The 26,584-nt window shown below is 54.0% G+C and overlaps 2 protein-coding genes across 8 annotated transcripts in view; one reads left to right on the top strand and one right to left on the bottom strand.

Annotated features, from left to right (window-relative positions):
• Positions 1-1,664: 1,664 nt before the first annotated feature.
• GPRC5C (G protein-coupled receptor class C group 5 member C) lies at positions 1,665-24,345 on the bottom strand. 7 transcript variants are annotated; one of them, XM_074319942.2, is made up of 5 exons: positions 24,211-24,345; positions 9,336-10,418; positions 6,933-7,027; positions 4,695-4,844; positions 1,665-3,156 (listed from the first exon to the last, which is right to left on the bottom strand). In XM_074319942.2, exons 2-5 carry the CDS (start codon positions 10,384-10,386, stop codon positions 3,124-3,126), a joined length of 1,329 nt encoding a protein of 442 aa, XP_074176043.1. In that variant the 5' UTR covers positions 10,387-10,418; positions 24,211-24,345; the 3' UTR covers positions 1,665-3,123. The 7 variants fall into 7 exon arrangements, with proteins under 7 accessions (XP_074176043.1, XP_019596004.2, XP_019595998.2 ...); XM_019740445.3 differs by lacking the exon at positions 24,211-24,345 and adding an exon at positions 22,973-23,100; XM_019740439.3 differs by lacking the exon at positions 24,211-24,345 and adding an exon at positions 16,664-17,834.
• The window catches only part of BTBD17 (BTB domain containing 17), a 51,416-nt gene continuing 41,302 nt past the window's right edge, over positions 16,471-26,584 (top strand). Inside the window, exon 1 of the mRNA XM_074319943.1 lies at positions 16,471-16,604. The gene's annotated coding sequence lies outside the window, so the exon portion shown is untranslated. The remainder of the gene's footprint in view (positions 16,605-26,584) is intronic.

Below are 26,584 nucleotides of genomic sequence, written 5' to 3'. Positions count from 1 at the left end.
AGGGCTTTCCCTCTCCTTAGCATCCCCCTTCCAATCGCAGCAACCTGCCATCCCACCCACTCTGGGGACCCGATGCCTAAGGGACAGAAAAGGGAAGATGTGGCACCTCCAGAGGGATGACAACTGGTGGGAACTGGACTAGAGACCAACTAGAGATCTGGACACAGGGCAGCTAGATCCTGGATGCTCTGCCGTGGCCATGACTTTCAGGAGTGACCTTGAGGGGCTGGAACACTAAACACAAACTCAGTGTTAGTACTTCCATTTTACAGAGGAGGAAACTGAGGACTGGTCAAGAGAGCTGCCGGAGGTCACAAAGTTAGTAAGCAAGAGCTGAGATCTGAGTCCATGGCCAACAGATTTCTGAGTCATATTCTCTCCTCTGCAGACCTGCCTCATGCTACAAGGGTAGCTGGTCTCTGGCCCCCGCCTCCTCCCAAGGGTACTGCTGTCCCCTCCTTCAGTCACCAGCATTCCACAGAGGGACGCACTGCTCCAGCCTCCTCCTATCAGCATCCTTGCAAGGAGACCAAGGTCAGAGCCGCGCCCTGAGCCCAAGGAGGATGAGGTCAGAGCATTACCAGGCTGGCGCAGATGCTAAATAATTCATGGGCTGCTGTGAGTGGGGTTTGCAGCTTCCGGATAGCCCAGAGTGCAGACAGCAGACAGGAAACAAAGTCTGGTCACCAGCACCTGCGCCTGACCACATCCCCGTGGGGCTAGAGAAAATGCTTAGGCTCGGTGAGAATGGGTTGGAGAGCTGACGATACCTTACAGCTGCCCTCACTAGATGCGTGACCAGAGCAAGTCATTTAACCTGTTTCTTGCTCTTATATGAGCGGTGAGGGGCCCTGAACAAGTGTTGGAACCACATGTGCAAACTGAATGCTGGGTGTGGTACTTGTCAGCCCTCCTGACCCAGGGAAGCTACAGACCATCCCCTGGCCCCAGTGTATCTTCCCATGAGCCCGGCATTTCACCCCAGTGTCCCCCCAGAATGCCAGGCCGCAGGACTATAAGGGTTGTCCCCTCTTCTGCTCATCCCCAGGCTTTGTGTGTTGGGGTGGGAGTGGGGGCTGCGGCACTGCTCTGAGGCTTGGCTGGTTTGGGAGACCTGGCTCCCCCTCTTAGAATAAATTCCCAACCCAGAAAACGGTTAATTGGAATCAAACAGCCTTTCTTGGTCTAGAAGGCCAAGGAATAAGAGTTAAAAATATATATTATTAATAAAGCCCAGAAAAATTCTTAATGGACACAGAGATTCAGGGGTAGTAATTCCTCACCAATGGAGGACAAGGTCATTTAATTCCTAGCATTTATGAAGTCCAAACGACTCTGCTTTGAGCTACACGGTTTGACAGAGTGGGCGTGAAATTCACCAAGGTCTTGGCCTGACCTTACCTGCAACAGGTTCTGGCCTATTCTGATTTTCGTCCATTCAAAGCTTGTTTGTGATGCAGCTGGACCACTTCTCTGTCTTCTCCACTTGGGAAGGGCTGGAGTGAGCAGGGGCATGAGGTATACCTGAATCCGGGCAGGCCTGCATCTTTTAGGAGCCTCCCCAGCAGGACCCCAGGCGACGCAGACTATGAACAAACCTACATTCACTGCAGGCCACTTCCGTGGCCGCTTGGCGCTGCAACAACTCACGTGAGACTATCACCTCAAAAAGCAAGGTAGTGCCTTTATTCACCGTAAGGGATCTTGGGGCCACTAGCCTAGATCAAGAGACGTCTGAGGTGCACCGAGCTTCCCCTTCCCTTCCATCAGAGGGAAGTTATACTCCATTCTTGGAACTGAGCAGCCCTGTACAATGGGGGATTGTCTTACGTGGATGTATAGCCCTACTTCTATCTACGGGGCCTGTTCACCCATCTAGCTCTGGAGAAATACTCCAGTGACTAAGGCACAGGCTGCTGGGGGCAGGAGGGTGGCACTGGAGCTGGGACTGACTACAGGGTGCGGTTGGGCACAAGCCAGCTCACCTCCACTTCTCTTGTCCTCGCCCTCATCTTGGCACCGAGGTGCTGGGCCGAGACCTGAGCACCAGGGGCACACCTGGGAGCCCCCCCAAGACGAGCCTGCTCTGCCTGGTACCAGAGGACAGGGAAAAGCCAGGGAGACCCATCTAGAGAGGTTCCCGAGTCTGGAGCTGTGCACATCTGTCCTTGGTGCCAGCAACAAGCAGGTCCCACAGATGTCCCTTACTTCCCTGGTGGCCGTCAGGACCCTCCGGAGCACATCCTCGGCAAGGGGAGCAGCGGCAGCATGTACAGGTGCCCAAGGTGAGGTAGAAACCTGTATTTCTGCCCATCCAGAAAAGGTACAATGTTCAGTCCTAAACCCCACAGGTCTGTCCTAGAAGAGGCCTAGACTCCAGGGCTCGTGGTCCTAGACACTCAGCTGGTCCCTGAGAATGCAGCCCAACCCCCATCCTGTGTCTTCATGGGACCCAGTTCATCGAAGGTGGGGAAGGCATGGGGAGGGGGGTCACGGGGCACGGAGTGAAGCACCACTGGGGCTCAGATCCCAGACCCACAGGCCATGAAGTGGAGTGCTGTCTGTCCAGGCCTCCAATGAGCTCTGCCCCAGCTCAGTGGCCTTCCACAGTCCAAGTGGTGGCAGAAGGCCCAGGACCAAATTCCTCCACGGTGTGGCTCCAAAGATTCGTAGAGGAGGTTCACCTGGATTCACCGAGGCGCAGAGAGGGGCAAGCTGATGCTGGACACCAAAAGACGGCCAGCAAGGCCCGCGGTATGAAGACAAGAGCATCTGTGGATGGCCGTCTGGGAAGCCACAGCATGAGGACACCGGGACTGTGATGTGGGAGGAGGGTGTCACCAGGGGGCTGGAGGCAGGCTGGTATGCAGGCAGCTCCCTGTGGCCTCAGTCACTTGGGGACCAGGAGAGGCTGGGCAGGGCAGGAAGGGGGGTGGTCCTACAGCCCCAGCCATATGCCTCGGGGTTTCACAGGACCATCCCCCCTCAGTCCACTGCTCCAGGTCGGTGGCCTCCGGACCCTCCCAGCTCCAATGACAAGGGCAGGAAAGGTGCTGGGCCCTGCCCAGCCTGGACACAGGAATGAGGACATCAGGATGATGTGTAGTCCAGGGAACAGGGCGTCTACCATCTCGTTCTATTTTGTGGGGATTGAGCCTAAAGTAACCAGAAAGAACAAGAGTCAAAGGGGACCCTACCGCTCGGGGCCCAAGGACTAGTTTATACTAAAAACAGCGCTGGAGTCCCCGGGGGGCTGGTGCAATCTGACATAGAAGGAAAAGCTTGGGTGAAGTTTGATTTTTTTTTTTCTCCAGCAACCTTTCTCTCCTTTCCAACAGAAACATTTTTTCCTACAACCGGTGTCAGAAAATAGCTTCTGGTTAGTTAGGGAGAAACATTCCCAAGCCTGGGAGGGGCGGGCTTTGCAGCCTGGAGCCAGTGTCCAAGGGTCAGGACACTGCCAATCACGCACGACCAGGCCACTGGGGCCCACAGACTGTCCCAGGACCACTGGATGTCAGGGTCTTGAGAAAACCTGGCCAGTCTGAGTGTGGCCACTTCTAAAGGCTGTGTGGACTCTGGGTCAGTCTGCTGACCTGAAAGAGGGGGCAGGAAAACAATACCCCTAACTTACCCCAAGGCCTCTTCTTACCCTAAAATGATACAGTTCTGGGATTCTCGAATCTGGAAAGGAGAATACTGTCCAGTCCACCTTTCCGAGCAGTCGGGAGACCGACAATGAGCTAATGTGAAAAGGTTTTATCCTGGGCAAAGGAGCATTTTAAATCCTTCCCAGGAGTGAAACCAACCACAGCCTGGCCTGGTCCTTTCCACTTTATAAACCCACTTCGTAATGTGATTTAAGAGCACGGAGCACAGCGATCCTTCCATCTCGTCTCCTAAAGGATCTTAACCACCGTTCCCGCCGAGAAGGGCTGAAGTTAGCCTGTATCCCCTTACACACGCCTTCCACTGACTGGACTGCCTACTGGGGGGGTCCCCACATATGGCCAGTGGAGGGGAACCCAGAGCAAAGCTGCCTGCTTTCAGACAAGCTCAGATGCTGGACTAGACCCCAGACGGGAACTGGCCCAGAAGTTCATTGTGGGCACACAGGACAGACAGGGACAGTGGCTCAGCTGGAGATTCCTTCACTGGGTAGAGGCGTCAGCCACTTAACTGCACAGAAGGAAAACTCACAGCAGATTCACGGAGGAGCAGTTCACCAGAAACCAAGAGCCTGGGTCAGAAACGACATTCCCAGAGGAAGGGTTACTAAAGCAGAAATGTGTTTATTAGGCACCTTGTTCCTCACAGAGGAGCAAGACCCCGGACAGAAAGCGCCTGTGAAATTTCTCGAGGTTGCAGGAATCTCCACGAAGACTCTAGAGAATGTGGGCGCTGGCAGGCCACCACCCCAAGAACACTATTTGGCTGGAGCATGACCACTGGAGGGGACCCTGGCATGAAGCTGGGGTTGGTTCCTCAACTCCACAAACACTGAGGAGTGGGTGGGGGTACCCAGGTCACCCACCCAAACATTGGCCGACAGGGAGGGCCCCACGGCTGAGGCACAAGCTGCCCTGAGCCAGCAAGAGGGGACCTGGCCCAGGCCAGGTCCCGAGGGCCCTTCCCACATCTGCCTGTCGCCTCCTGGCGCCCACTCAGTCCCACACGTAGGGGTTTCTAAAGACCTGAGAGTTCTTGTCATCTTTTGGCGGTGTGGCCACCTGGTGGCTCTGGGCCGCATACATGTCTTCAGCCCGCAGGGTTGAGTTGGCACTGCCCATCACCTGGCTGTTGGCGGTGGCCCGTGGGAGGATGACGTCGTAAGCTCCTTCGGACTGGAAGGAAGAACAGGCGGTCTCACAGCCAGGTTCCGCCAGGGCGGATGCACAAACACGCCGCTTCCTGCAGGGCTGTGCCTGCCAGCTCCCCTTTCCCCGTCCTCCACAGACAGGCCCCAGGGTCAGGCTTGGATGGATAACTCCACCTCTGGAAGTGGAGGGCCTGACCTCTGACCTGAGTCCCTTATCTCACCCAGCAGAGGGCCAGGCCTCTGAGCATTCGAACGAGGCGCCCTCCCCTCCACTCCTTTCCCCTCCCTCCCCTCCCCTCCATTTCCTGGGGTTTCACTCAGAGACTGACCCTTTCAGATGAAGCCTCTTCTCAAGCCCCCTCCGTCTCCTCAAACCTTGGGGTCCAATGGAAGGTGAACCACACTGAGCTGCTGTCACTTGTCTGGAACTCCCAGACTCCCTTCCTCCAAGACTCTCTTACCTGAGTCCCCCCAACAGCACGATAATACCCAACAGCATCATAGCTGCTGGTGTGCCTGGTGAAGGACACGCGCTTCTGTCAGGCCCTGGAAATGCCCACACATTTCTTTCTTATCCAGGAGTCTGGGCCGGCCCATCTGATTTGCGACTTAAATCCCGAATGGTTTTGCGTTTGAGAGTTTTAAGGTTTTGGAGACCCAAATTCTCTGCCTGAAACGTGGTTAGAGCTGCACTGGTCCTGTTCTTATGTGGCTGAGACAGAGCTATCAGGTGCAGAGGCACCTATCCCAGCTGCCACCCTGGAGAGAAGGTGAACTCCTGGCCCCAACCTGCCTTATCTGGAGGGAAAGAGCTGCCACCAACCCCCTGCAGCTCCAGGGCGCCAAGTGGCCTTGGATCTGTCCCAGTGGTCTCCAACTCCCCCTCCCCTTGTAGCTCCTGGAACGTCCAGATGGGCATTCTGAAACCTGGTCTGAACCAGAATCATCTGGACTATTTGTCAAGCCACATCCACACCTAGTTGTGGGGGCTGGTAAATGTTTAACAACTGGGGTGGGGAGGGAGGAAGCCCGATCTGCAGTGTTTGCAGGTCTTTGTACGTGGTTACGCCCATCACGGCAGATTCTAAGTCATCAAGGTGATGTCACCGAAGAGATGCTAACCATGGCTCCCTCACACCACTAGCCCCACCCGATCTGCATTTTTAGCAAGATCCCAGGTGATGGTAATGCTGAGTGTCTGGGGACCGCATTTTCAGAATCACTGTGATACTGCTGGTCCAGCTCTCCCAGCCCCTTCCTGTTAGTGAGGGGTGGTAAGGTGAGGGCACTCTGGGTGGCTCGGGCCTGGAGGACTCCCTCATGTTTCAGACACTCCTTTGCCCATCCCGGCTCCTGGCTGGTGGCAGGTTCAGGCTTAGGGAGATAGAAGGGCTGGGGTTGGCAGTTTCAGAGACTTTTGCTTCACCGGCCCCCGGAGCTCACAGGGGGAAGGGATGAGAACACCACCCTGCTGACCTCCCTGCTTCCTGTTCCCAGCATCCTGCCAAGGCAGGTCACTGACCTCTCCCCAGAGCGACTGCCAGGCCCGGAGGAGGAACATATATGGAGTGAGTGCATTTAACTCACCATCTTCCTGTTCCCACCCCCTCCCTGCCTAATGGAGCATCTGGTTTCCAGAACCCAGGGGAGGTGTGAGGTCGAGAGCGGCTGCCTGCTGGTAGGGGGAGGGGAGCTGAGGCCCTCTTGGGACAGCTGTGGTTGAAGAGTAAATACCTTCCCAGACCTGCTACTTGGCCCTCCGTCCCTTTGGGGCCACCAAGAATGACACCTACCTTAAACTGCTAAGGGTGAAGCGAGTAGCTGCCACCAGCTCAAAGAGCCCGTCCAGCACTCTCCACAGCATGCAACCCCAGTCAGTGTGACGCCCCAATGACAAGGTGTAACTGAAGGCCGTGAATGCATCAACTCCAGCAAAAGGGCATCAGAGCCGGGGCTCTGGGGTCCCCGAGTCTGCCGTACTAAATGGAGACACCTGCCTTGTCCCTACACCTCTACCCCACCCTGCACTGGCCACATGGCCCTCTCTACCCACCCACTGAGGCTGGGCTCTGTGGCCCCAGCAGGGCCATGGGGACCCCGGGACCCCACTCACCGGGCCTTTGTGCATCAGGGCCATCTCAGTGGGCTGGTACACACTGGTCAGCAGCTGCCCGTTGTACCCACTATATGGTGATACTGGTCTCTTGGCTGCAAGGAAACAGGAATGGTTGGGGGCTGGGCTCTCAGCGCCCTTTCACACACTCGAGCAAGGCTCCACGGGGGACAGGGAGACAAAAGAGGGGACTAGGACCCCCAGGGGTAACATCTAACCCAGGGAGGGAGCCTGGCCAGGGGTGGCCAGCTTGGGGGTGAGGCCGTAGGTGTGGGGCCCCTCCAGAATTCAGCACCCCTTTGCTCAGGTGCATGGGGAGCACGATGCTGCTTGTCTTTCCCTCGGGCTTTCCTGTAGTGTGGGACTCCCCCCCTTCACCAGTCAGCTCAGAAAACTGTTCCTGTCAGCAACCTTCATACTCCATCCGCCCTGGGGGCCAGAGGCCACAAGGGGCACATGGGCCTTCGGCCACCTTCCAAGATGGCCAGCCTCCAGCTCTGGCCTCTACGGCTGTGGGCCAGCTGCCAGGCGCTGGGACATAAACAGCAGAGACCCCATAGCCCAAGACTCCTTATGTCTTCAGGGCACAGCTGGTGCTGAGTTCCCAGGACCCACAGTCCAGAGTCCCCCAGGGGCACTGTATGCACATCCTGTCCTGCGGCCCCTGGGCAAGTCTCCAGAACTATTTTCAGCTCCAGGAGCCTTCGGTGTGTTGGTTTCCTGATGTATTCCACCCTGCTGGGCGCTCCCAGGGTGTCTGAGGAAAACTGCTGACCAACCCTGGGACCCAGGAGCAGGCTGGGCTGCGAGGGCAGGGGCAGCGGATGTCTGTCTCCTGCAGGCTGATGGCCCCACAGCTCTGAGGGACCACAACTATATTGGGCTTCTAAGTGCCGGGTTCACTGGATTGATTTTTCCATTCGGGGAAAAAAACCCTCACGGCCCCAGAAGTGTTTGCCTTGAGAGGACAAAGGCTGGGAACTATTTGGCCCTGACAAATAGGCACGGGGTGAGATCAGAGGTAGGGGCGGCAGAAGCTCCTCCCAACACTGTTCACAAGCCCCTCTCTCCTGCCAGCCTCATCAATTGTCCCCCACCTCACACACCCTCAACTGGCCCACTGTGCGTGCCAGGGGCCACCCTGGGGGGCAGATCAAAGAGCAAGTGCCTGGTAGGACAAGGGTCACTACTCTCCTCAAAGCAGAGATTACGGAGATCTCAGTTTGTAGAGAAGAGGCAGGGAGACAGTTCTCCGATTCAGGAACTTTCCCTGCTTCTGACTCTGACCTCTGGCAGAGGCCTCAGAGCTGGCACTTGACAATCAGGCAGGTAAAGTCTTAAGCCCCTGAACAGCTTAGTCAGCAGTCTGGAGTCGGGGGCAGGGCTCTGAGGCTGCACCTCTCGATTTCCAAGTCATGTCAGATAAAGAGACTGTAGCCAGCCTGCTAAGAGGCTGCTAAGAAAGCATGCACAACACAAGCAACAGGACACATCAGGAAAGGCACGTGGCACACAGCAAGTACTCAAGAAATGCCAGCGGTCCTCGCAGTTCACAAGTGCCAGAGAAATACTCCTTCTTTGGGGAACTGGGAGCTCATCTGGCCAAGTGTCCCGGAGAAAGGCCACCCCCATTCCTGCCTCCCCAGGGGGGCTTGGCACAGGCTGCAGAGGCTCCACACCCCCTCCTGCCTCTTCCACCCCCAGGGGCAAGGGTGGGGAGGGGAGCGCTGACCACCATGGAGTGCTGGACTCTGCCAAGAAAGTCTGTCCCATTAACAAAGAGCTGGGGCAGGAGCCTGGGGACAAGCCGGCTGGATAGTGGGCGCTGCTTATTAGATCAGTGCATGGCATGAGCGCTTTCATTAAAAAGAAAAAAATATAACTGAAAAGATTTTTAAAGGAAACTAAGACAACTGTGGATATGTACATTAATGAAGGATACTGATAACAATAGTAAAATAACAGTATTACACACAGCTAATGGCTAATACTTTTAGAGTACCTTCCAAGTGCCAAGTACATCCATGAATTAACTCCTATGAAACAGGAGCCATTATTATCTCCATGTTACAAATAAGGAAACCGAGGCACGTGACGGTACAATACCAATCAACACTGGTCAGTTCTGGGATGAACAGGAAGAAATGGGGTAGAATTGTGGAAAAAATTGGGAGAAATTTGTTTTATCTGTAACGTTTCAAATTTTTTGGCGAAAATATATTCATGCATTACAGGAGTATAGAAAAAAAAAAAACTTTCAAAAAATGGAATTTAGGGACTTTAAGGCAGAACACTGTAGATGAATCTCCAGAACCTTCCATTTTGCTCGAGACCAGCCCCTGTCCTGCAGTAAACGATGTGGAACAAAAGAAGGGGTCATGGGGAGGGTGTCCCGCGACCTACCTGAGGCTGGCTCGTCCATGGAAAATGCCTTGTTCTCCACAAACATACTCTGGCCCTTCTGCTCTTTCAGGATGGTGTCATAGCCCACGCCCCGGGTGGGGTATAGGTCCCCTTGGTAGCTTTGCTCCGGGCTGGCCTTGGTCACCTGGGATACCTCGGGGATGACGTAGAAGAGCACAAAGGCCCAAGCATTGGCAGCGAGGGCAATGGCCAGCGTGGGGTCGTCCCAGGTGGGGCTGTTGTGCTGCTGGTTGCCGTAGGTGTACATGACAATCCACACCACCCAGATGGCGATGGACATGGCCGTGGTGAGCAGCACGAAGACCCCGTGCTTACGCCAGCGCTTGAAGCGGCCACACAGGGTGGGCCAGGCCCCCGTGAAGGCGCCCAGCAGCAGCAGCATGACGTAGATCAGCGCCATGACAAAATCCATGTTGGCGATGGCGCACGGGGAGGCCGCGGCCCTGCCGGCACTGCCGTTGCCCAGAGGCCCGTGCTCGCCGCCTCCCCGGACCAGGGTAATGACCAGCCACTCCGTGTTGATGATGACCTCCACTAGGGTCAGCAGCAGAGCCACGATGAAGATGACCCAGCCCCGGGGCCCATGGTTCTTCCGGGCCAGGAAGTTGAGGGCAAAGACGTGGGCCACCAGGCAGGAGAAGCAGATGGCGAATAGGACCCCAAAGAGGAACCGCCGAGAGGCACAGGTGGAGAAATCAGGCTTCACCACGCAGGCAAACACGAGGCAGAAGAGACCCAGGGTTCCCAGCAGGAAGAACACTTGGGTCCCCAGAAGGCTCCGCTTCTTGGTGTCCTGCACAAAGGGGAGGCTGGCCACGAGGATGATGGTGAGGACAAAGGTCGTGACGACGCCCGCCCCAGCTACGGCCTCCAAAATGATGCCCCAAGCCCCGGAGCGGTCACATAGGTTGTAGTAGAGGGGGTTGAGGTCCGGGCTGCAGCCAGGTGGGGCATGGTTCTGGGCCTGGGCCCCTGGGAACAGGAGGAGAGGCAGTCCCAAGCATGTCAGCAAGGCTTTGTGGATGGCCATCCTGGCTCCCAGGCCAGGCTCCCACTGGGTCCCTAAAGACACAAGGAGAAAGGCAAGATCAGTCCTCCAAAGTCAGACTCTGACACCCAAGGTGCTCATTCTCCCACCCTGAAGTGGGGCAGGCAGCGCAAGTTGACCATAAGATTGTTCCTCTGGGCTTCAGAATCCTTCTTAACCCAGAACTCCTGGGAGGCATAGCAACTGACCAGAGAGGCAAATGAGATGAAGCCCATTTGTCCTCCCTATTCCCAGTCACGGAAGAGGACAAAACTGTCACTGAATTTTCAGGTCCCTCCTTCCACCAACCATAACCTGAGTCCAAATATCCCCTGAGCGCTGGCAGCTGCGGGGGTGGGGAGTGAGGGGGTTTATGAGCAAGCTTATGCCACCCATTCAGCACTTCCTCTCTCGCCCTGGTACTTCCAGAGTTCAATCGGCCACATACTACGCCCCTAAACTCCTTCCCTGTGATGAATCAGCCATAGGTTCACTCATTCCATCATTCATTCCACAAATATTTAACAAGTACCTGTGACAGGCCTGCCCTGCAGTCAGAGAAAATGAAGACAGCGGAAAAGCTGTGTTTATCAGCACTTCCCCGAGTCCTCCCTACCGCTCCCCTTTGCTGCCCTTCATTTCCCCACTTTTAGTGCCAAGGCTTCTCTTCAGAATCCAAAGTTCTTTGTCTAGCTCAATTGCTGAAGTCTCAGAATAAACTAATTTTCCAGCTAGGGCGTTAATGACTTAATGCAAAACTTCTCCTCTGAGGCACTAACATTTTAAAAAAACGACAACCAGGCAAGAGCAATGTAAAACCCAAAGGAATGAATCTATAATGGAAGACTTTCAAGGATTGTAGCTGGAAGGCAAGAAAGACGTCTTTTACTCACACTAGGGAGCTAACTTGTTACTCCAGCTGCTCATCGACCTGTCCCGGGTGTCAGCTTTACCAAAGAAAACCAACCCTCTCTCAATACCAACTGGATATTTCCTGTGTGAAGTGGAGATAAAGAATGTGGCAGGTGAAGAGAAATTAAAGACCAAATCAGTCTTTCCCAATCAAAGGCTTTACATTTACTTGGAGAAGAGAACATTTAAATGCTCTAAAATGCAAGTTATAAATTCCAAAATTCTATGAAATGCAGGTACTCCACATTTAAATCATCCCGTATGTTCAACTAACTAGTTATGACCCTGCCTCTTCCTCTCACCTCTTGGGCCTAGAACTGTCCAGAAAGACAGCACCCAAGCTTTCCTGGGCTGGTAGCAACCACAAGTGGTTGGCAAGGGAATGGCATGATCCAGCTCTATCCTCCCTACCACCTCTTCCTCTTTGTGTGTTTTTGGGTGTTTTTTTTTGGGGGGTGGGGTGGAGGGAAGGTTTTACTCCCTGATGTTTTCACCATTCCTGGTTACTTAATTTCTAATAGGCAAACAAAAATCCTAAATCTCAGTCGATAAAAATTGTCTCTCTGTAATTGATAAGTGGAAGGACACTGCTACTAAGTCAGGGAAAATAAAACTCACAAATGAAGTGAAACTGATGTAATAATAAAGATCAACAATTTTCAACGTCCTTTAAGATAACCTACATGCCCCTTGAAAATATTTCAGGTATCTCAGTCTTCTCAGCTACTGCCACATCTTTCAATTAAGCTTGCTTTTCCCATTAACGGTATTTTTTTCCTAAATTAATTTCAATTACAGTTGACATAGACTAGTATTATGTTAGTTTCAGGTATACAACAGAGTCATTAGAAATTTATACACTTTACGCAGTGATCACCGTTAACTCTTAATAAATTAACATTCTTATGTGAATTTTACTATTGTTTTCCTAAACAACTGGCACTGTAACAGAGCTAGTCTCTCTTGACTTCCAATGTAAAAGCGAGTTTCCCCTATGTCATGACTTAAATTAGCTTTTGTGGGAGACTTTGTGTAATCGTAAACCAATAAAGCACACACAGTATTTGCAAGTGCTGGAAAGAGAAAAGAGGAGTCAGGAAGGGCTAATGGGTAAGAAAGAATATTGAACGACTCCAGGAGGTAATTCACAGGTAATATGTTATGAGATTCTATGCACTCAACCCCATCTTGGGCGTCTCTGGCTCACAGTAAAGCAGCCAGAACTCGAGGTGACGTTGGGAGCTGTGGCACTGAATGCTGAGAATGGCCACCCAGACTTGGCCTCTGGGAACCCGCACATCTTCAAGTGCTTTTCATCCTACCTCCTTCTTCCAGGTTCCGGTTTAGAACAGGCAATAATTCCAAACCTGCAAATATTTACTGTGCATCTGTGAGACAAGGCCCAGTTGTTCTCAGAGCTTTGGAAATATAAAGAGGAATAAACACAGTCCCTGACTTGCCGGTATTTAAAAATCTAATAGGAAAGATAAGATAGGTCTACAGGAAAATTACACTAGGAAGAGTAAGATAAGTGCTGCACAACAGAATTTATCTCTAGGGGACAGAAAGGTGCTACAGGAACACAAGAGGCTCTTCCAGCTGAGGGGCTCAGAAAAGACAGAATGAACACCTTCCCTCAAGTTCACCAAGTATAAACTAAATCGCTGGCTGACGTCAGATTAGAAATGCCACAGGGAAGGAGCATGGGGCATTATACGAAGGCGATGGGGAACCACTGAAGGCTGTCTTTCGTACAGTGGGGGCATAACCAGGGTTGGGCTTTAAGATTTGACTCTGGCACAAAGAGCCCAGGCAACCAATTTGTTGAGGGCACATTCACCCGGTTTAAAGATCGAGACCAAAGGTAAGCCATAATGGGTTACCTGAAAGATCCTTTCCAAAATAAAATCTAAGGCCTGGTTGGATATAGGGGGAAAGGATGCTAATAAACCCATGATACAAGTTCTTTTCTGTTAACAGCCACGTCTTACAAAACCCCAAGCCAGTGTGGGGAAGGAACAAACTTTCCTCTACCCTCAAGGTTCTTCTGGCTGGTCTAATAATCAAATAAATAGACGTGAGACAGATTGGCGAAAGGACCAAATTGAATATATACATATATATGGGAACCCCCGTATACATGACAGTCAGAGACCCTCCCCCCATCCCTCCCACCCCCACTCCCAAGCACAAGAGACTCAGAGTTAGAAAGGGAACACGGCACTTAAGACATTCTGAGCTAATGAGGTAAGGTGCCTCGAGGGTTTCAAAAGTTCATTCACAGGATGATTAGAAGAGCAGACCTTTAGCAAACAGAGGTTTGCCCTGCCCTACAGATAGGTCAAAAGAGGTTATCTCTGATAATTTATTATGGACGAGGCCCCTAATTCAAGTTCTCTTAGGTAGTTAAGGTAGGGGCGGGCAGAAGTGTCTCTTGAGTCTGTGGCTAGGCTACAGTTGCCTTTAGCTCAAAAAAATCTGCACACCACAGAGGCACATCTTGGGGTGACTCCTTCTGGACCCATACACCAGGTTCCATTTAACCCGGTTACCCTGGTCACTCCTTGATCCACCTTGCTCTTAGACCCACACCCACCTAACCCTGCAGGAAGCCACGCACTAGGCCAGGGCCAGAGAAGCTTCACAGCTCTCACCCCGATTTCCTCTTAACTTTGCCATTGGTCCTGAACCTTACCCTGCAAGTCTCCCGTCTGTCGGCCCCACCAACAAGGGAACTTCCAAGGAAGGAAACCAGAAATTGCCTCTGCTCCCCCATCCAGGTACCATGCTGCTCAGTTGCCCTGAAACTTACCAGCCCCATGAAACAAACCATTCCCACCCCAATATGTCTCACTTCTCTGATCCCTGGTAAATGGAAGGGCAAGAATATACCAGCTCGGCTGGAGAAATTAGGCCAGTTGGACCTGGCTCTTGTCCACTGCCTAGGACAGTGACCCCTGGAAGCCAGCAGCAGACTTAGTGAAGGAAGCTCGGAAGAATATGACTCCAGGAGTCCAGATTCAGCCAGTCTGCGGATGCTACCTTTTAAGATGAAGGGGAAAAGGATTTCAACAAAATGGACCCAGCTCTGCCTGGAGACTCTGCCTCCCATGGGTCCTTAGAGCCTGAACCTCTAGGCTGAGTCTCCTGAGACCTGAACATTAGAAGCACGTTTGCACGTGTCTTCCCCTACCAGGCTCTTAGGTCTGAGGATAGAGAAGAAGACGCGTCCCCTGCAGGACTGAGAGCCTTGCCTTGAACACAGCAGGCATCTGAAAATCATTCCCTAACCACGCTCAGTGCCCCCTTATCCCCACCCCAGGTCTGCCTCCTTCATTTTGGAGTCACATCTTCTGCTTTACAGTTCTCAGTGGGAGTGGGAGGTGGCCCTCCTTCTGTCCCACCAGTTTCCCTCTGACATGGCTGTAGCCCAGCCCCAGCGGCAGATTATCTTCTGGACAAAAGGGCCCTTTTGCCTACCTCCCTGGAATCAGTCAAACAAATATTTTTAATCACCTCTGAAACCAGCCTTTCCCCAGGCTCAGCCACTCAGCCCAATCCAGTTCCAGAACCCCCTTCCGCCCTCTTTCCCTCTCCAGGGCAGCAGAGAGGCCTCAGGGGTGCCGGTGGGTTCAAGGCCCAGCCAGCCCTGACTGGCTGCATCCAGAGAGGATGAGGCAGCCAGGCCCTCTCACCTTTCCAGAGCAACCAACTTCCTCACCCCCCACCCCCAATTCACACAAAGGCCTGAGAACCATACTGAAAAGAGCACACTGGGCTTCACATTGCTGCCCTGGTCAGTCTTCCAGGCTTAGGGGCACAGAGTAAGACACAGACCACAGCCAGTGGTTACCTTCAAGGGTGCCATGACCCTTGAGAGCTCCCTCTTGGACGCACCTATGCTCACCCAGGAATCCTCCTTCCTCCCTGTCTGTCACCACTCAGCAGCCTGTCAGGAGAGATGGATGGACCCAATGACAGCCTTCCCACCTCTTCCCCTCCTCCTCCTTCCTCTAGGACCTGAGATGCCTGTGCCTGTAGGGAGCCACCTCAGTGCCCAGGTTGAGGGGCTGGGAGGCACCCTGGAACCCAAGCCTGGCCCTCCACACCAAGGGTGGGCTCCTGGGCCAAAATTCCATGAGCATTCTGAAACTTGGATGTCCCAAACCAAGGGTCTGTTCTGGAATGTTCCCCACTAGCACTCCCTCCTCCACCCCCAGCCACACATCATGGCTCATGGCGGGGCGGGGGGCGGCTTCAGGAGCACAAAACCATATTTCCACATATTCTGGTCCCTGTGCTTTAAGGATCAAGACTCTGGCGTTCTTAAGTGACTGGGTTTTCCTGGATATGAAACTGCAGGCCTGGGGATGAAGGGGCGCTACTCAACCTGAGGCTGGAAAAGCCATTGGGGGTGGGAGGGCAGGGGATCCAGAAGCCACGCTGCCAGAAGTAGAGTCTCTTTGATTGTCTGAAACCCCAAACTTGTGGCAGGAAGATTCTGAGGGTTGCCCTCTTCACTCCTCCCGTCCTCCACTGGGGTCTACACCGACGCTCCCCCGGACATCGGGACAGAAGGCGCAGGGCAGCCAGCCAGCCGCTCTCCCCCATTTCCTCTGGCCACAGAAACCGGCCCTCCCCATCCACGGTAGCGGGCGGCGGAAAGGACAGCTGCCCAAAGTCACTATTGACTGTGGATTCGCACAGAGCGGCAGCGGGTTTGGAGGGAGCACCCCTTGGAGACCCTCATCCGGGAGTTCTCCCCCGCGCCTCCCTCGGAGCGCCGCGCCGGACTTCCCGCACCCGCAGTCCCCAGCGGGGTCCGGTTTGGAAAGTTTCTGTAACTGAACACTGTTGGCGTGGCGTCCTCCGCCCCTGGGCTCTCCACCCCCCGGGCTAAGCCCTCGCCCACTCCGGGCCAGACTGACCCGACTCTTCCGGGCGGCCGAGGGGAGGACGGAGAGGGAAGGCAGCAGCCCTTACCTGGGACGCGCAGCCGGCCGGGCTACGGCGCGGCGTTTGGGGCCAACTCCTGCCCCAGGCGGGGCGCGGGCGGAGGTAGGAGGGACTCGGCTCAGAACGCAGGGCCAGGCCCAGCCCTGGCCTGGGGTGGCGGGGCCCAGGCGGGGGCTCGGGGCGCGGGGCCTGCCTCTCCCCGGACCGTGGCTGTGCTGGCGGAGCTCGGTCGCTAGCTCTAGCGCTGGCCTCTCCCCGCGCTCGATTCCTTTCTCTCGGCGAGGGTGGGCCCGCGCCTGCATCACCGTGACATCACCTCCATTCAGGCGCTTATCGGGCGACCGCAGCTCCAGGTATGTGCAATCGGTTTACACTGTAACAAAGCCCTCCCATCCCTCCCCCTTCGACTCACCTCCAGGCTCCGGCAAGTCGCACTTTCCGGTCGGGGAGGGAGATCGGAGTTTCTGGCGGAGCTGGCAAGTGAGTTGTTGCTGTTTACTGCCACGCCCCCGCATGCGGGCGCGCGCACACTCACGCGCACTCACTTTCTGGACTCAGCTTTCTCTCCCGAAAGCAGTTTGGGGTGCAACCCAGCGCACCTTGCGGGCCGGACTCTCCCTCCTCGCATTTTCTAGAGCGCGGGCGCACACGCGCGCGCGGGGGCCGCCTTGGTGCGTCTCTCGGTGGCGTACATCTAGCCTTTGTCACCTTCGTCCTGGCTCTCCCGTGAGACACCCACCGGACACAGTTCGCAGCTCCCGGCTGGAGCGAGGCGCACTCTCAGACACAAAGTCCGCCTTTGTCACGCCTGCTGCGCTCCCTCCCCTCCCCGAGCTTGCACACGTGGACACACCACACACCGAGTGTCCGCTCTTGCACGCGTGGTCCTTCCCCAGCACCCAGGCCACCAAGTATGCGTGGGAACACCACAGTGCGCGCCCCTAATGCGATGGGCTGAGCTCAGAACCACTCAGGACGGTGGGCAAATGTCGCCCTGGGCCCGACTACCCAGCGCCTGGGTTTCCTGCGACCCTCCCCCCAGAGTCGGCCCAACTCTGAGCGCGCGCTCCCCTTTCCGTGTCCCTGTTTTTTGTTCTGACTTGTCCTAATTAGCCTTCACGCTCCTGTTCCCCGAGGTACAGTATTTAACCCGGCCCCTGCGGTCTCTGCGCTGCGGGACGCGTGGGCCGTGCCTCCGAGACCTGCCCCTCCCGCGGCCCCGGGACTTTTCCACGAGTTCGGCTCTCCCTAGCTTTCTCCACGCCCCACCCCTAATCCGTGCCGCGGGGTGGATCAGCCGGTTGCCACCCTTTCCCCTCCGGCCCGAATAACCAGCAGAAAGGGAACCGCAGAAATGGGGAAGCGAATCCAAGCTGGGACTTCCCCGGCCCAGTAAACAGGAGATTTTTCAGCTGCCCTCCCCCGGGGCTGCGGGCTCTGCGCGAGGTGGGCTGCGCAGTCCCCGGCGCCCAGCGGGGCCTAGTTAGCACGCGCTGGAGGCCCGGCGGGGCCGCGGCGCACGGGGAAGGGAGAGATTGTTGGGCCTGGCCGGGGCCCAGGGGACGCAGAGGGAGGGCAAGGCGCCGGGTCTCCGGGGTGCTGGTTCTCGTGACGCCGAGTTGCCTGGGGGATAGCCAGCGGCGCGCGGTCGGAGCCAGCCGGTGGCGGGACGTGTTTGCTCAGCCTGTAGCGCCGGGCTAGGGCGGTGGGGGGGGGGGGGAGCGGAGGTGGGAAGAGGGGGGCAGCGGGTCACGGCTGGGGGTGGGGTGGGGGTGGCAGGGATGGGGGAGGGGTCCCTGCCAGGGTGTTTGAGTGCCTCAGTCTCTGACAACCCGCAGCCTAATTCCGCGAATCACCCTGAGCTGCCGAAGCGATAAACCTCTGGCCGGCTCCTGCCGTCGCACACCGGCTTTTCGGACGCCAGCAGGGAGTGTTTGCTTAGCGGCTGGAGCTGGCGGTGGGGCCCAGGTTTTCTAGAACCTTGTCTCTCCCTTTCTGTGCCTTGCCCTCGCCGGCTGGTCTCGGAAACGTGGCGAAGACTGAATTGTTTCAGTTCTTTTCAATATGAAGAGGAAAAGCATCTTTCTGGGGCAGTTGTGCGTTTGCTCTCCCTCCCCTAGCAACAGCACCCACCCCACAACTCAGGTCCCCCCCATGCGAGGGTGTGCAGACGCTTGTAAGGTCCAGGCAGCTGGGTGCCCACCACGAAAAGGCGAGCAGCTGGTCAGACCTGGTGAAATGGATAAGTCACTCTGGCTTTATTAAAAAGGCTTCCAGTGCTGAAATCAGTTTGCTGGGAGGGGTCGCTTATGAGAGTGACAAGCCAATTCAGAGAGCCCTGGGAAAGGGATGAGGGAACTGGTCTGAGAGAGACCTCTCGGAGACAGATGAATTGCAGATCTGTCTCAGTTTACATTCAAACTTTGTGAACCCCTTCACTCTACAGAGACCTTTCCCAAGAGGCAAGTCTTCCCCCTCACTCTGGCCCCAGAAAGGGGGAAGGTAGGGGTACCCAGTGCCTGGCCACCCACTGGGAGTCATTTGGACAGAAGCCTGGACACCCAAGCGGCTGAGCTCTGCCCTCAGCCAGCCCTGAGCGGCAGATAGCAGTGGAAATGTAGGGCAGTTTTCTGAGAACTGTTTGCTTGTTCCCTTTTCTCCCCATCTCACAGCGGAACAGGATCTGTCTTCAAAACAAAGCCAGGCCCTTGGGGCGGATGGCCTGGGCCTCTAGGTCTCCAGGATCCCCGCACCCTCAGCTTTATTCCCCCAGCCTGTGATCCGTGAGAGGTGGGGAGACTGGAAGTGGACATGGTGAGAGCCTCACCCCGTGATTCAGAGGGTGGTGGGTGCTGCTGGGCACAGCAGGCCTGGAGTGACTAGAAGGGAAGTTCTGTGGGAGGTGATGTGGCTTTCCAAGAAAAGGGTCATCTTTGCCCCCAAATGCCCCTCACCCAATTTAATAACCCACAGGCATATAAGCCTTTATGAATGTCATTTTCACCTAATAATACTTGGAGAAGTGGACCCGTATGGGTACTGCCCACCCACTGCTCAGAGAGAGCCGGGATGAATGAATTGGAAAGGAGTATCTTCCTCTCTCCCTCGCTTCTCTAATATGGTGCTTGAGTTCCTGCTGGCCCACTGAAACCACTTTCATTCATTGGACTGCTTCCTTCTTTGAGCTGCAAGAGTCTAAGGTACTGACCAGGCCCAGGGGTCAAGAGCAGCTCTGCCGCCTGCCAGCTGTGTGACCTGAGCAAGTCACTTCATCTGAGCCCCAGTTTCCTCTAAAACCTGTATAACGCCACCCCCACATCTTGTTGTAACATCTAGATGAAGCTGTGTTTAAAGGTTCCTCAAACAAACCTGGCACTTACAGATGCCCAGGGGTGAGACTCTCCTTTCCTAGTCCTTCCCCTCTGAGCCTTAGTCCTGTCAGTTAAAAAGGCCTAACAGTTTTTCACCCAAACTTGTAAAAGCTGCTTCTCTGACAGCCTTTTGATTCTGTCTTATTATTTATCAGAATAGCCTCGGCATGCCATGCTCTAGGTCTTCATCTGTGTTGTTCCTTCTACCTCCAACATCCTTTCCCTCCCACCTCCCTTTCTTGGACCAAAATTTTAAACTCTACATCAAAGCTCAGCTCCAGTGCCCCTTCTCTGCGAAGCTTTCTTTCCCTTCCCCGGAAAGAACTATGTGACCTGCCCTGTTTACCCACGGCTGATTATACATTTGTTTATTTTTCATTGATCCTAGTGTATCGTAATCAGCTTTCTAAATTGTCTCCCCAATTAGACTGTGCCCTTCTCAAGAGCAGGGACATGTCTCACATCTTGTTGTCCCTGGCATCTGGCCCAGAGCTTGGCCCACAGCAGATCCATTATTCTATGACCCAAACAATAGCAGCAAGGGTTGAGATACAGCCCCTGGAGGGCAGCCCGCTGCAGACCTTCCCCTCACATCAGGGGCCTTGCAAACAGCCCTGCACCTGCTCGCATCTGCCCTGCCCACGGGGGCCAAGCCTTCCTGGGAAGCAGGCAAGCCCCAGTGCCTGGTGAAGAAGTCCACCTTTCTGGGCCAGCAGAGCTCTGCGTCCGGAATCCAGGGTGGGGCCTTCCCTGGGGTCCTGGAGCACTAGGGGTCAGTTCTGCTCCCTAGAGGGACTTCCCTTTTGCCTGGGGAGCAGGAGTCCTGGAGTGCAGTTTCAGCTTGCAGAATCTCTTTCAGGTGCCATTTCCTCCTCTGGCTGTGGGAGGCCTGCTCCCCCTTCCAGGGGGTGGAGTACCCCTGGTCTTGCAGCCAGTGGAGCGAGAATAGTTCTAGTTCCGAGAATAGTTGCTCACTGAGCTGAGGGTGGGGCTCTTGGCTACCTGACAGGTGGGTGCCTGGAATCTAGTGCCAGGCCCCGACTACCCCACCACCAGCTGGTAAACAGATTTTGCATTTGCCCTCTGCTTGCCCCGGCCCCTGTATTAACTGGTTACTGCCCAGGCTTCTGTGTCTGGATATGTGTCCTTTTCTCTTGGGCTCCTAGGACTACCTGCTTGGAGCAGCAGGTGCCACCTGGGTTTCTGAGAGGAGCCAGGTACCAACATGACCCCTTAAGAAGCAGGAAGCCAGGGGCAGGGCACAGGTGAATGTAATGCTCATTCACCACAACCAGTTGCCCATGGGTGATCCTTCTGGAAATGTACCCGGAAGTGGGCCTTGGGCAGAGCCTGCGGGAATGTCACCTGATCCTGAGCCCCCACAGTGGCCACAAAATCCTTTCCCTGTCCCCCCTCCTGTCCATGGCTCAGTGGCCACTGACCAACTCCCTGTGGAAGAAGAGGGCTGGATTTTCTGAGCTGCCCAGGTCTGGGCAATCTCCACCAACAGACTGAGTGAATCTAGGAACCAGGGTCAAAGCTGAAAGTCCAGGATTCAGGCCCCTCAACCCACCCTCCCCTTCCGAAACCAAAAAAGAAATGTGCAAACAGTGCTGTGTTTAGTTCCCCCATACCTTCATGTAGAGTCTTACCCCAGATCTGAGAACATTTCAGGGTGTACCCTCTACCTCATCCCAGTAGCTAGCTACACACACCCAAACTGATAACCCCTGCGTGCAGACTTCCTACCACTCCCCAACACCTGCAGCCACCCTGAAACCCCCATACATGGTGGGACACTCCCCGACTTAACCCAGCACTCTGCTCACAACACCTTCCCTGGCTCCCACTGCCTTTAAGTGAAAAGACCAAACTCCCTGGCCCGGCATTCAAGGCCTCTGCAACCTGCATCGACCTGGGCTCCAGCCTCATCTTCCTCCTCTCCCCCACAGGAAGTGGCCACTTGGGCCTGAGGTCAGCTCTGAGTCAGACCACCACACTTGCCTTCCTGTTGCTTCACTCACTGTTGCCACTCAATCCAGGAGGCCCCCACCTTCCTGCCTCTCTGAATCAATCCCCCTTTGAAACCTTTGACTCCAGCCAGAAACTTTTGCTGGTGACCCCACCCGGTAGTCCTCCCTCTGCTCTCCCTCAGCCTCCGCCTGGCACTGCTTTGCACTGTTAGTTATATCTCATGCATAGATCTCTTGTCTCCCTAATTCTGTGATAGGCTCAGTGGAGAATGGACTCTAGATTTTATGTCTATTCTTCCTGGCAGCCCCTACAATATTGTATTAATATACATATTAATGAAAGTCGGCAGTAAGTATCAGTGGAATGACTGGCCAAGCAGTGGGAGAGGCCATCAGCCTTCCCTCGGGGGAAGGTGTAGGTTTGGCCTTGCTGCTGTCCTGAGCCCAGCACTCAGCTCCTGGCTCCCGCTGGCTCCCAGAACCCCAGGCCAAGAAGTTCAGGGCAACGCTGGCTAGTCTGATAATGCATACCCGTAACAGCTTACCTCTGTAGCACTGTACAATTTTCAAAGTGGCTTTTATATATATTTGATCTTTACAACCCTATGAGTTCAATAAGGCAGATAGTCTTATCTCTATTTTATAGATGTAAAAACTGAGGTTCATAAAGGCTAAGTGACTTGCCATGGATCAGAGCCCATTTATTTGAACTCGGTTGGACTTGCATATCACTGTGCTACACCCCAGAGCGCTCGCTCATCTCTTGGCTAGCTCTTCGTTTTCTGCCTTATGTTTGTTCAGGTACATGTCTTATGTCCCCAGCCCGGGTATAAGCTCTTTGAAGGAAAAACGTGTGCCTGATCCCTCTTTGTGCTGCCTTGGTGCCTCGCCCATAGTGGGGCCTCAGGGAATATCTATGAAGGAGTAAATAGATGAAGGCTTTGCACAGGCCAGCACAAGAGGATGCTCGCAGCAGGGCTGGTGTCAAGCGGGCAACCTCCCTTCTCAGCTGCCCTCCCTTCTCCCAGCAAGCCCTTTACCTTCGGAAGACAGCGCCGTGCTGGGCAGTTGTCCTGCCTGTGGCAGGGCTGTGTGTCTCCCTTTCTGTCCCTTCTTCCTTCTCCAGCCCTGTTCTGGTGGCCACCAGCCCCTATGAGCACCTCCCCTCTGCACACACTATAAACTGCCCTGCCTTCCGGGCCACTCAGTCCTTCACCAGCCTTGCCAGACACCAACATAGTTCACTCAACAGCATTCAGAAGACCCCCCCTCCCCTGAGATTTGAGGGTGCCCCTGACTCTCGAACTCAGCCTGGATACCGAGGAGATGGGGGGAGAGCCAGGGTGCCACGGGAGAGCCAGACGTGCCCACACTCACCAGGGATGGTGCCTCCAGCAGGGCAGGGCCAGCCAGCCAGCTGGCTTCTGGGTTGTACCCCGTCCCAGCTGTTCCCTGCTCTGCTTGGGGCTTGACTCGGCTCCCTCACCGGAAGCCCAGCTGTGGAGTAGCCCGAGGCTGCCGGGAACCTAGCCGTGCTATTCTGGGAGCGTGTTGGAGCCCCGGGACGCCTGGCAGCAGCTGAAATTTCAGCCCTTTTGGTTTCCACGCTGATCTTCTCCCCTCTGATGAAAAGGCAGAGTTCAGTCATTATGTAAAGTCCAGAACCACTGATGGCGTGTTTGAGGGTCTTAATAGCAGCTGTGGTTAGGCTAAAGTGGGACCTGGCCATAAATAGTCTATACTTCAGCTCTCTGATGCAACAGCCTTGGTTCTTGCTGTCACTCGTGTGGCCCATAGTCATTTTCCTTTAGTCTTACAATTTGCCCTCATACCCTCCTGCTAAATTAACCCATTCGCAGGCGTTCTGGCACAGTCCCTCCAGTAAAAGCCAGTGATGGGTTTCCTCTGAGGGCCTCTTTTCTCTCTTTTTAAATTGAAACTGCATGATTTGATTCTGCAGTGTAAACAATAAAGTGTCAAGACTGAGTTTAGGTGACAAAAGATTCAAGTCATAATCAAACCCACCTCACAACAAAATTAAGCCCTGTGGTTAGCCCGGTTTTGGAGAGCCCTCAGAGTTGGTCCCGAGATGATGTGGCTGGCCTCATGTGGGAACAGGACGGCGCCAGGATGGGAAGAGAGCCTACCCAAGGTAACACAGTGATGGATATAAAGGTTAAGCCTGGTGCTCTAACTTCCTATCGTTTTAGAACTGAAAGGAGCCACAGAGTGGTTCAAAGAGCACAGAACTTCCTTATCTGTAAAATGGGATAATAATTGGCTGCCACATGATTGCTGTAGAGATTACTTGAAACCATAGATCTGAGAGCCCCTGGCCCAAGTGCCTGGTGATTCAAAACCTCCTGGCCCAGCCTCATCTCCGTCCGCTGCCCGGTCTGTGTAGGGAGAAGGCAGCTCGTAGAAAGGGTGGAGAAGCTGATCCTTAGGCCTTCTCAAACTTAAGTCACCGTTTCAGAGTTGTTTGTTTAAAAAGCAGATTTCTGGATCCTATTGTGGACTATTGAACCCAAGTCTCTCCCCAAGAAGCTTAAGAGCCTATTTTACAAAATCCTTGCCCGCCCCACCCCCAAATGTGAGGCATGATGTCCACTGACCTTGAGAACGAGTGAGGCAAGGTTAAACGAAGAATTGTTCAAGTCAGCTCAGAGGAAAAAAGCAGAATCAGAGGCAATACACAAACAACATGGATGCCCCGTGAAGGATTCTGTCGTCACAGGTGGTGGGCAGGTTCCCTGCTTCTCCAAGAATGAAAGACTTTGAAGGATGGCGTAAGGGTGGAGCCAGGGTGAGGAGGCACACAGAGATCTACGAGGAAGTGTTGCAGGAACCGAGGGCCTGCAGCTTTCTCTGTTCCTCCCCACGCCCTCCCATGCCCTGTGCTGAAGGGATGATAGTATCAGGGAGTGGCTGTTAGGCCCCTCTCGTGTCTTGCTCTCCGGCCCCTTTCTCAAGTATCTGCTAGCCCTGTCTGAAATCATCCCAGTGAGGGTATGTTTCCTTGGATTTCAAGGCTCACCACCATCACAGTCGCCAAGAGCTCATTATTACTCTAGGTTTCTGAACCCACCCAGACTCTATAGATGCACAACTGCTCCAGGTAATGCTTGTGTCTGAGAACGTTTGAGAGCCACTGAAATACAAATCTCTTGTGATTTACAAGCAGATGCTTCATAGGAGGCTACAGTGATGGGCGGAACTATGGGCTGAGGAGCTGCGGTGGACCAGAGGGTGTGTGGTGGGAGAGCAGTCTGATCAAATGCATGCACTCCTGGGAACAGGTTTTGAGGGGGAGACAAGTAGAAGAGTAAATCAGAGGGTGGAGTCCTGAGGGGGTCGGTAGCGCTGCCCTGAGAAGCACTGGCTGGACGCACAGGATTTGAAGGCCCTGGGGAAAATGAGTAACTCAAAGAGATGGCTTAGAACTCAGGCTTAAATACCACCTTCAGCTAAAGACAACGGAAGGAAAGGTATAGGGGAGGTGACCAGGAAAAGTATTGTAAAACCGATAAGATTTGTTACGAAGATTTACATCAGTGCCTTCTTCCTGGATAAGAGTCTCAAGATTTACAGCCATCCTTCCTGGTACTGAGAGGGAGACACACTTACAAATGGAGATTTCCTTTATAAATGTGAATTTCCCTTACAAAAGGGTAACTGACTACTTTCAGAGCTTCTCCTGAGTAGGCTGTTTCTCAAAATAATCAGCTCAAAATCATCCTTATGCTAAAGAGGCATATTTTGGGACTGCCGTATTCTGCCACTCTTTCGTGACAATTTAGGGAAAATCACACCCAGTAACCTCCCTTGGTGTTTTACAAGGGTTACACCTGGCCATGAGGCTTCATTAGAAAGTGACAAGCACACCTGCAGGTTTTTGCATCCAATTTTCATAGGTGATGTTGCTCTTTCAAAGGTAAAATTCAAATGCCACTGCCTTCTCTTCTTTCTGCTCTTTTTTCCGTTGCCTCACTCACTTGCACCCATTAGCTGCCTCCTGCTATCAGATGTGGGGCTGAGCTGCAGTCTCGGAGAAAACAGGGAAGTGGGTGCTTTTTCTAGGGGGCCCTTGGTTCCTGGGCCTCTGCTTATTCAAGGTCATCTTGATCTGCTTAAACCAAAGCAGCTCGTGCAGTAGAGACTTACTCCCAACAACCCTTTCACTCTAATACTGGATTACATTTCAAAACAGTTGTCCTGCTCTCCCAGCCATTTCCTAACCATGGCTGGAAATGGCTCATTGCGTCCTTGGACCTGCTCTGGCAATGAAATGTGATCCAGAAAAGCCCCCTCAGGGGGTACCCAGCCTGCTGCTGCCTGCCCTTCATGCCTGTCTAACATCTCTGCTGCAGGGGCTGAGGGGTTCTCCTTCCAGGGCCAGGGCCACAGTCTGATCTGACTGGCTGTCCCCCTGACCCCAGGGCAATATGCACAGCCAGCTGTTGACAGTGCTTCACCACTAAAAAGGCCTGCGGCAGGTGGGGGGATGCTAGAAGTGAAGTCATTCAATGAAACCAGGAGCACTGTACAGGGAGTCAGGAGACCTGGGTTCATCCCTCAGCCCAACTGCTGAGTAGCCATGGAGATGTATAGTCATGGAAATGTCTCTTCACCTCTCTGGAGCTGTTTTCCCGCCCACATAATAACAATAACTAATGTTTACTAGATGCCAGGGACTGTTATATATTCTGTATTAACTCCTGTGCTCCACCCAATGGTCTATAAGATGGGGACAGTGATTCTATGTGCTTATAAATGAAGAAACTCAGAGAGGCTGGAGTAACTTTTTCAAGGTCCATAGCTAGTAAGTGATGTGAGTTGACTCCAGAACTTGTGTTCTTAACTGCTATGCATGCTGCTTCTGTTGAGATAGGAAAAAATGTATTTGCTGTCCAGTGCTGTGTAACAAATTACCATGAAATTTAGCAGCACAAAGCAATAAACATTTATTATGACACACAGTTTCTGTGG

Source organism: Rhinolophus sinicus, chromosome 12 (genome assembly GCF_057876585.1).
Source record: "Rhinolophus sinicus isolate RSI-liver-muscle chromosome 12, RSI-T2T, whole genome shotgun sequence".
NCBI lineage: Eukaryota > Metazoa > Chordata > Mammalia > Chiroptera > Rhinolophidae > Rhinolophus > Rhinolophus sinicus.
This window is presented reverse-complemented; position numbering and strand designations above follow the sequence as displayed.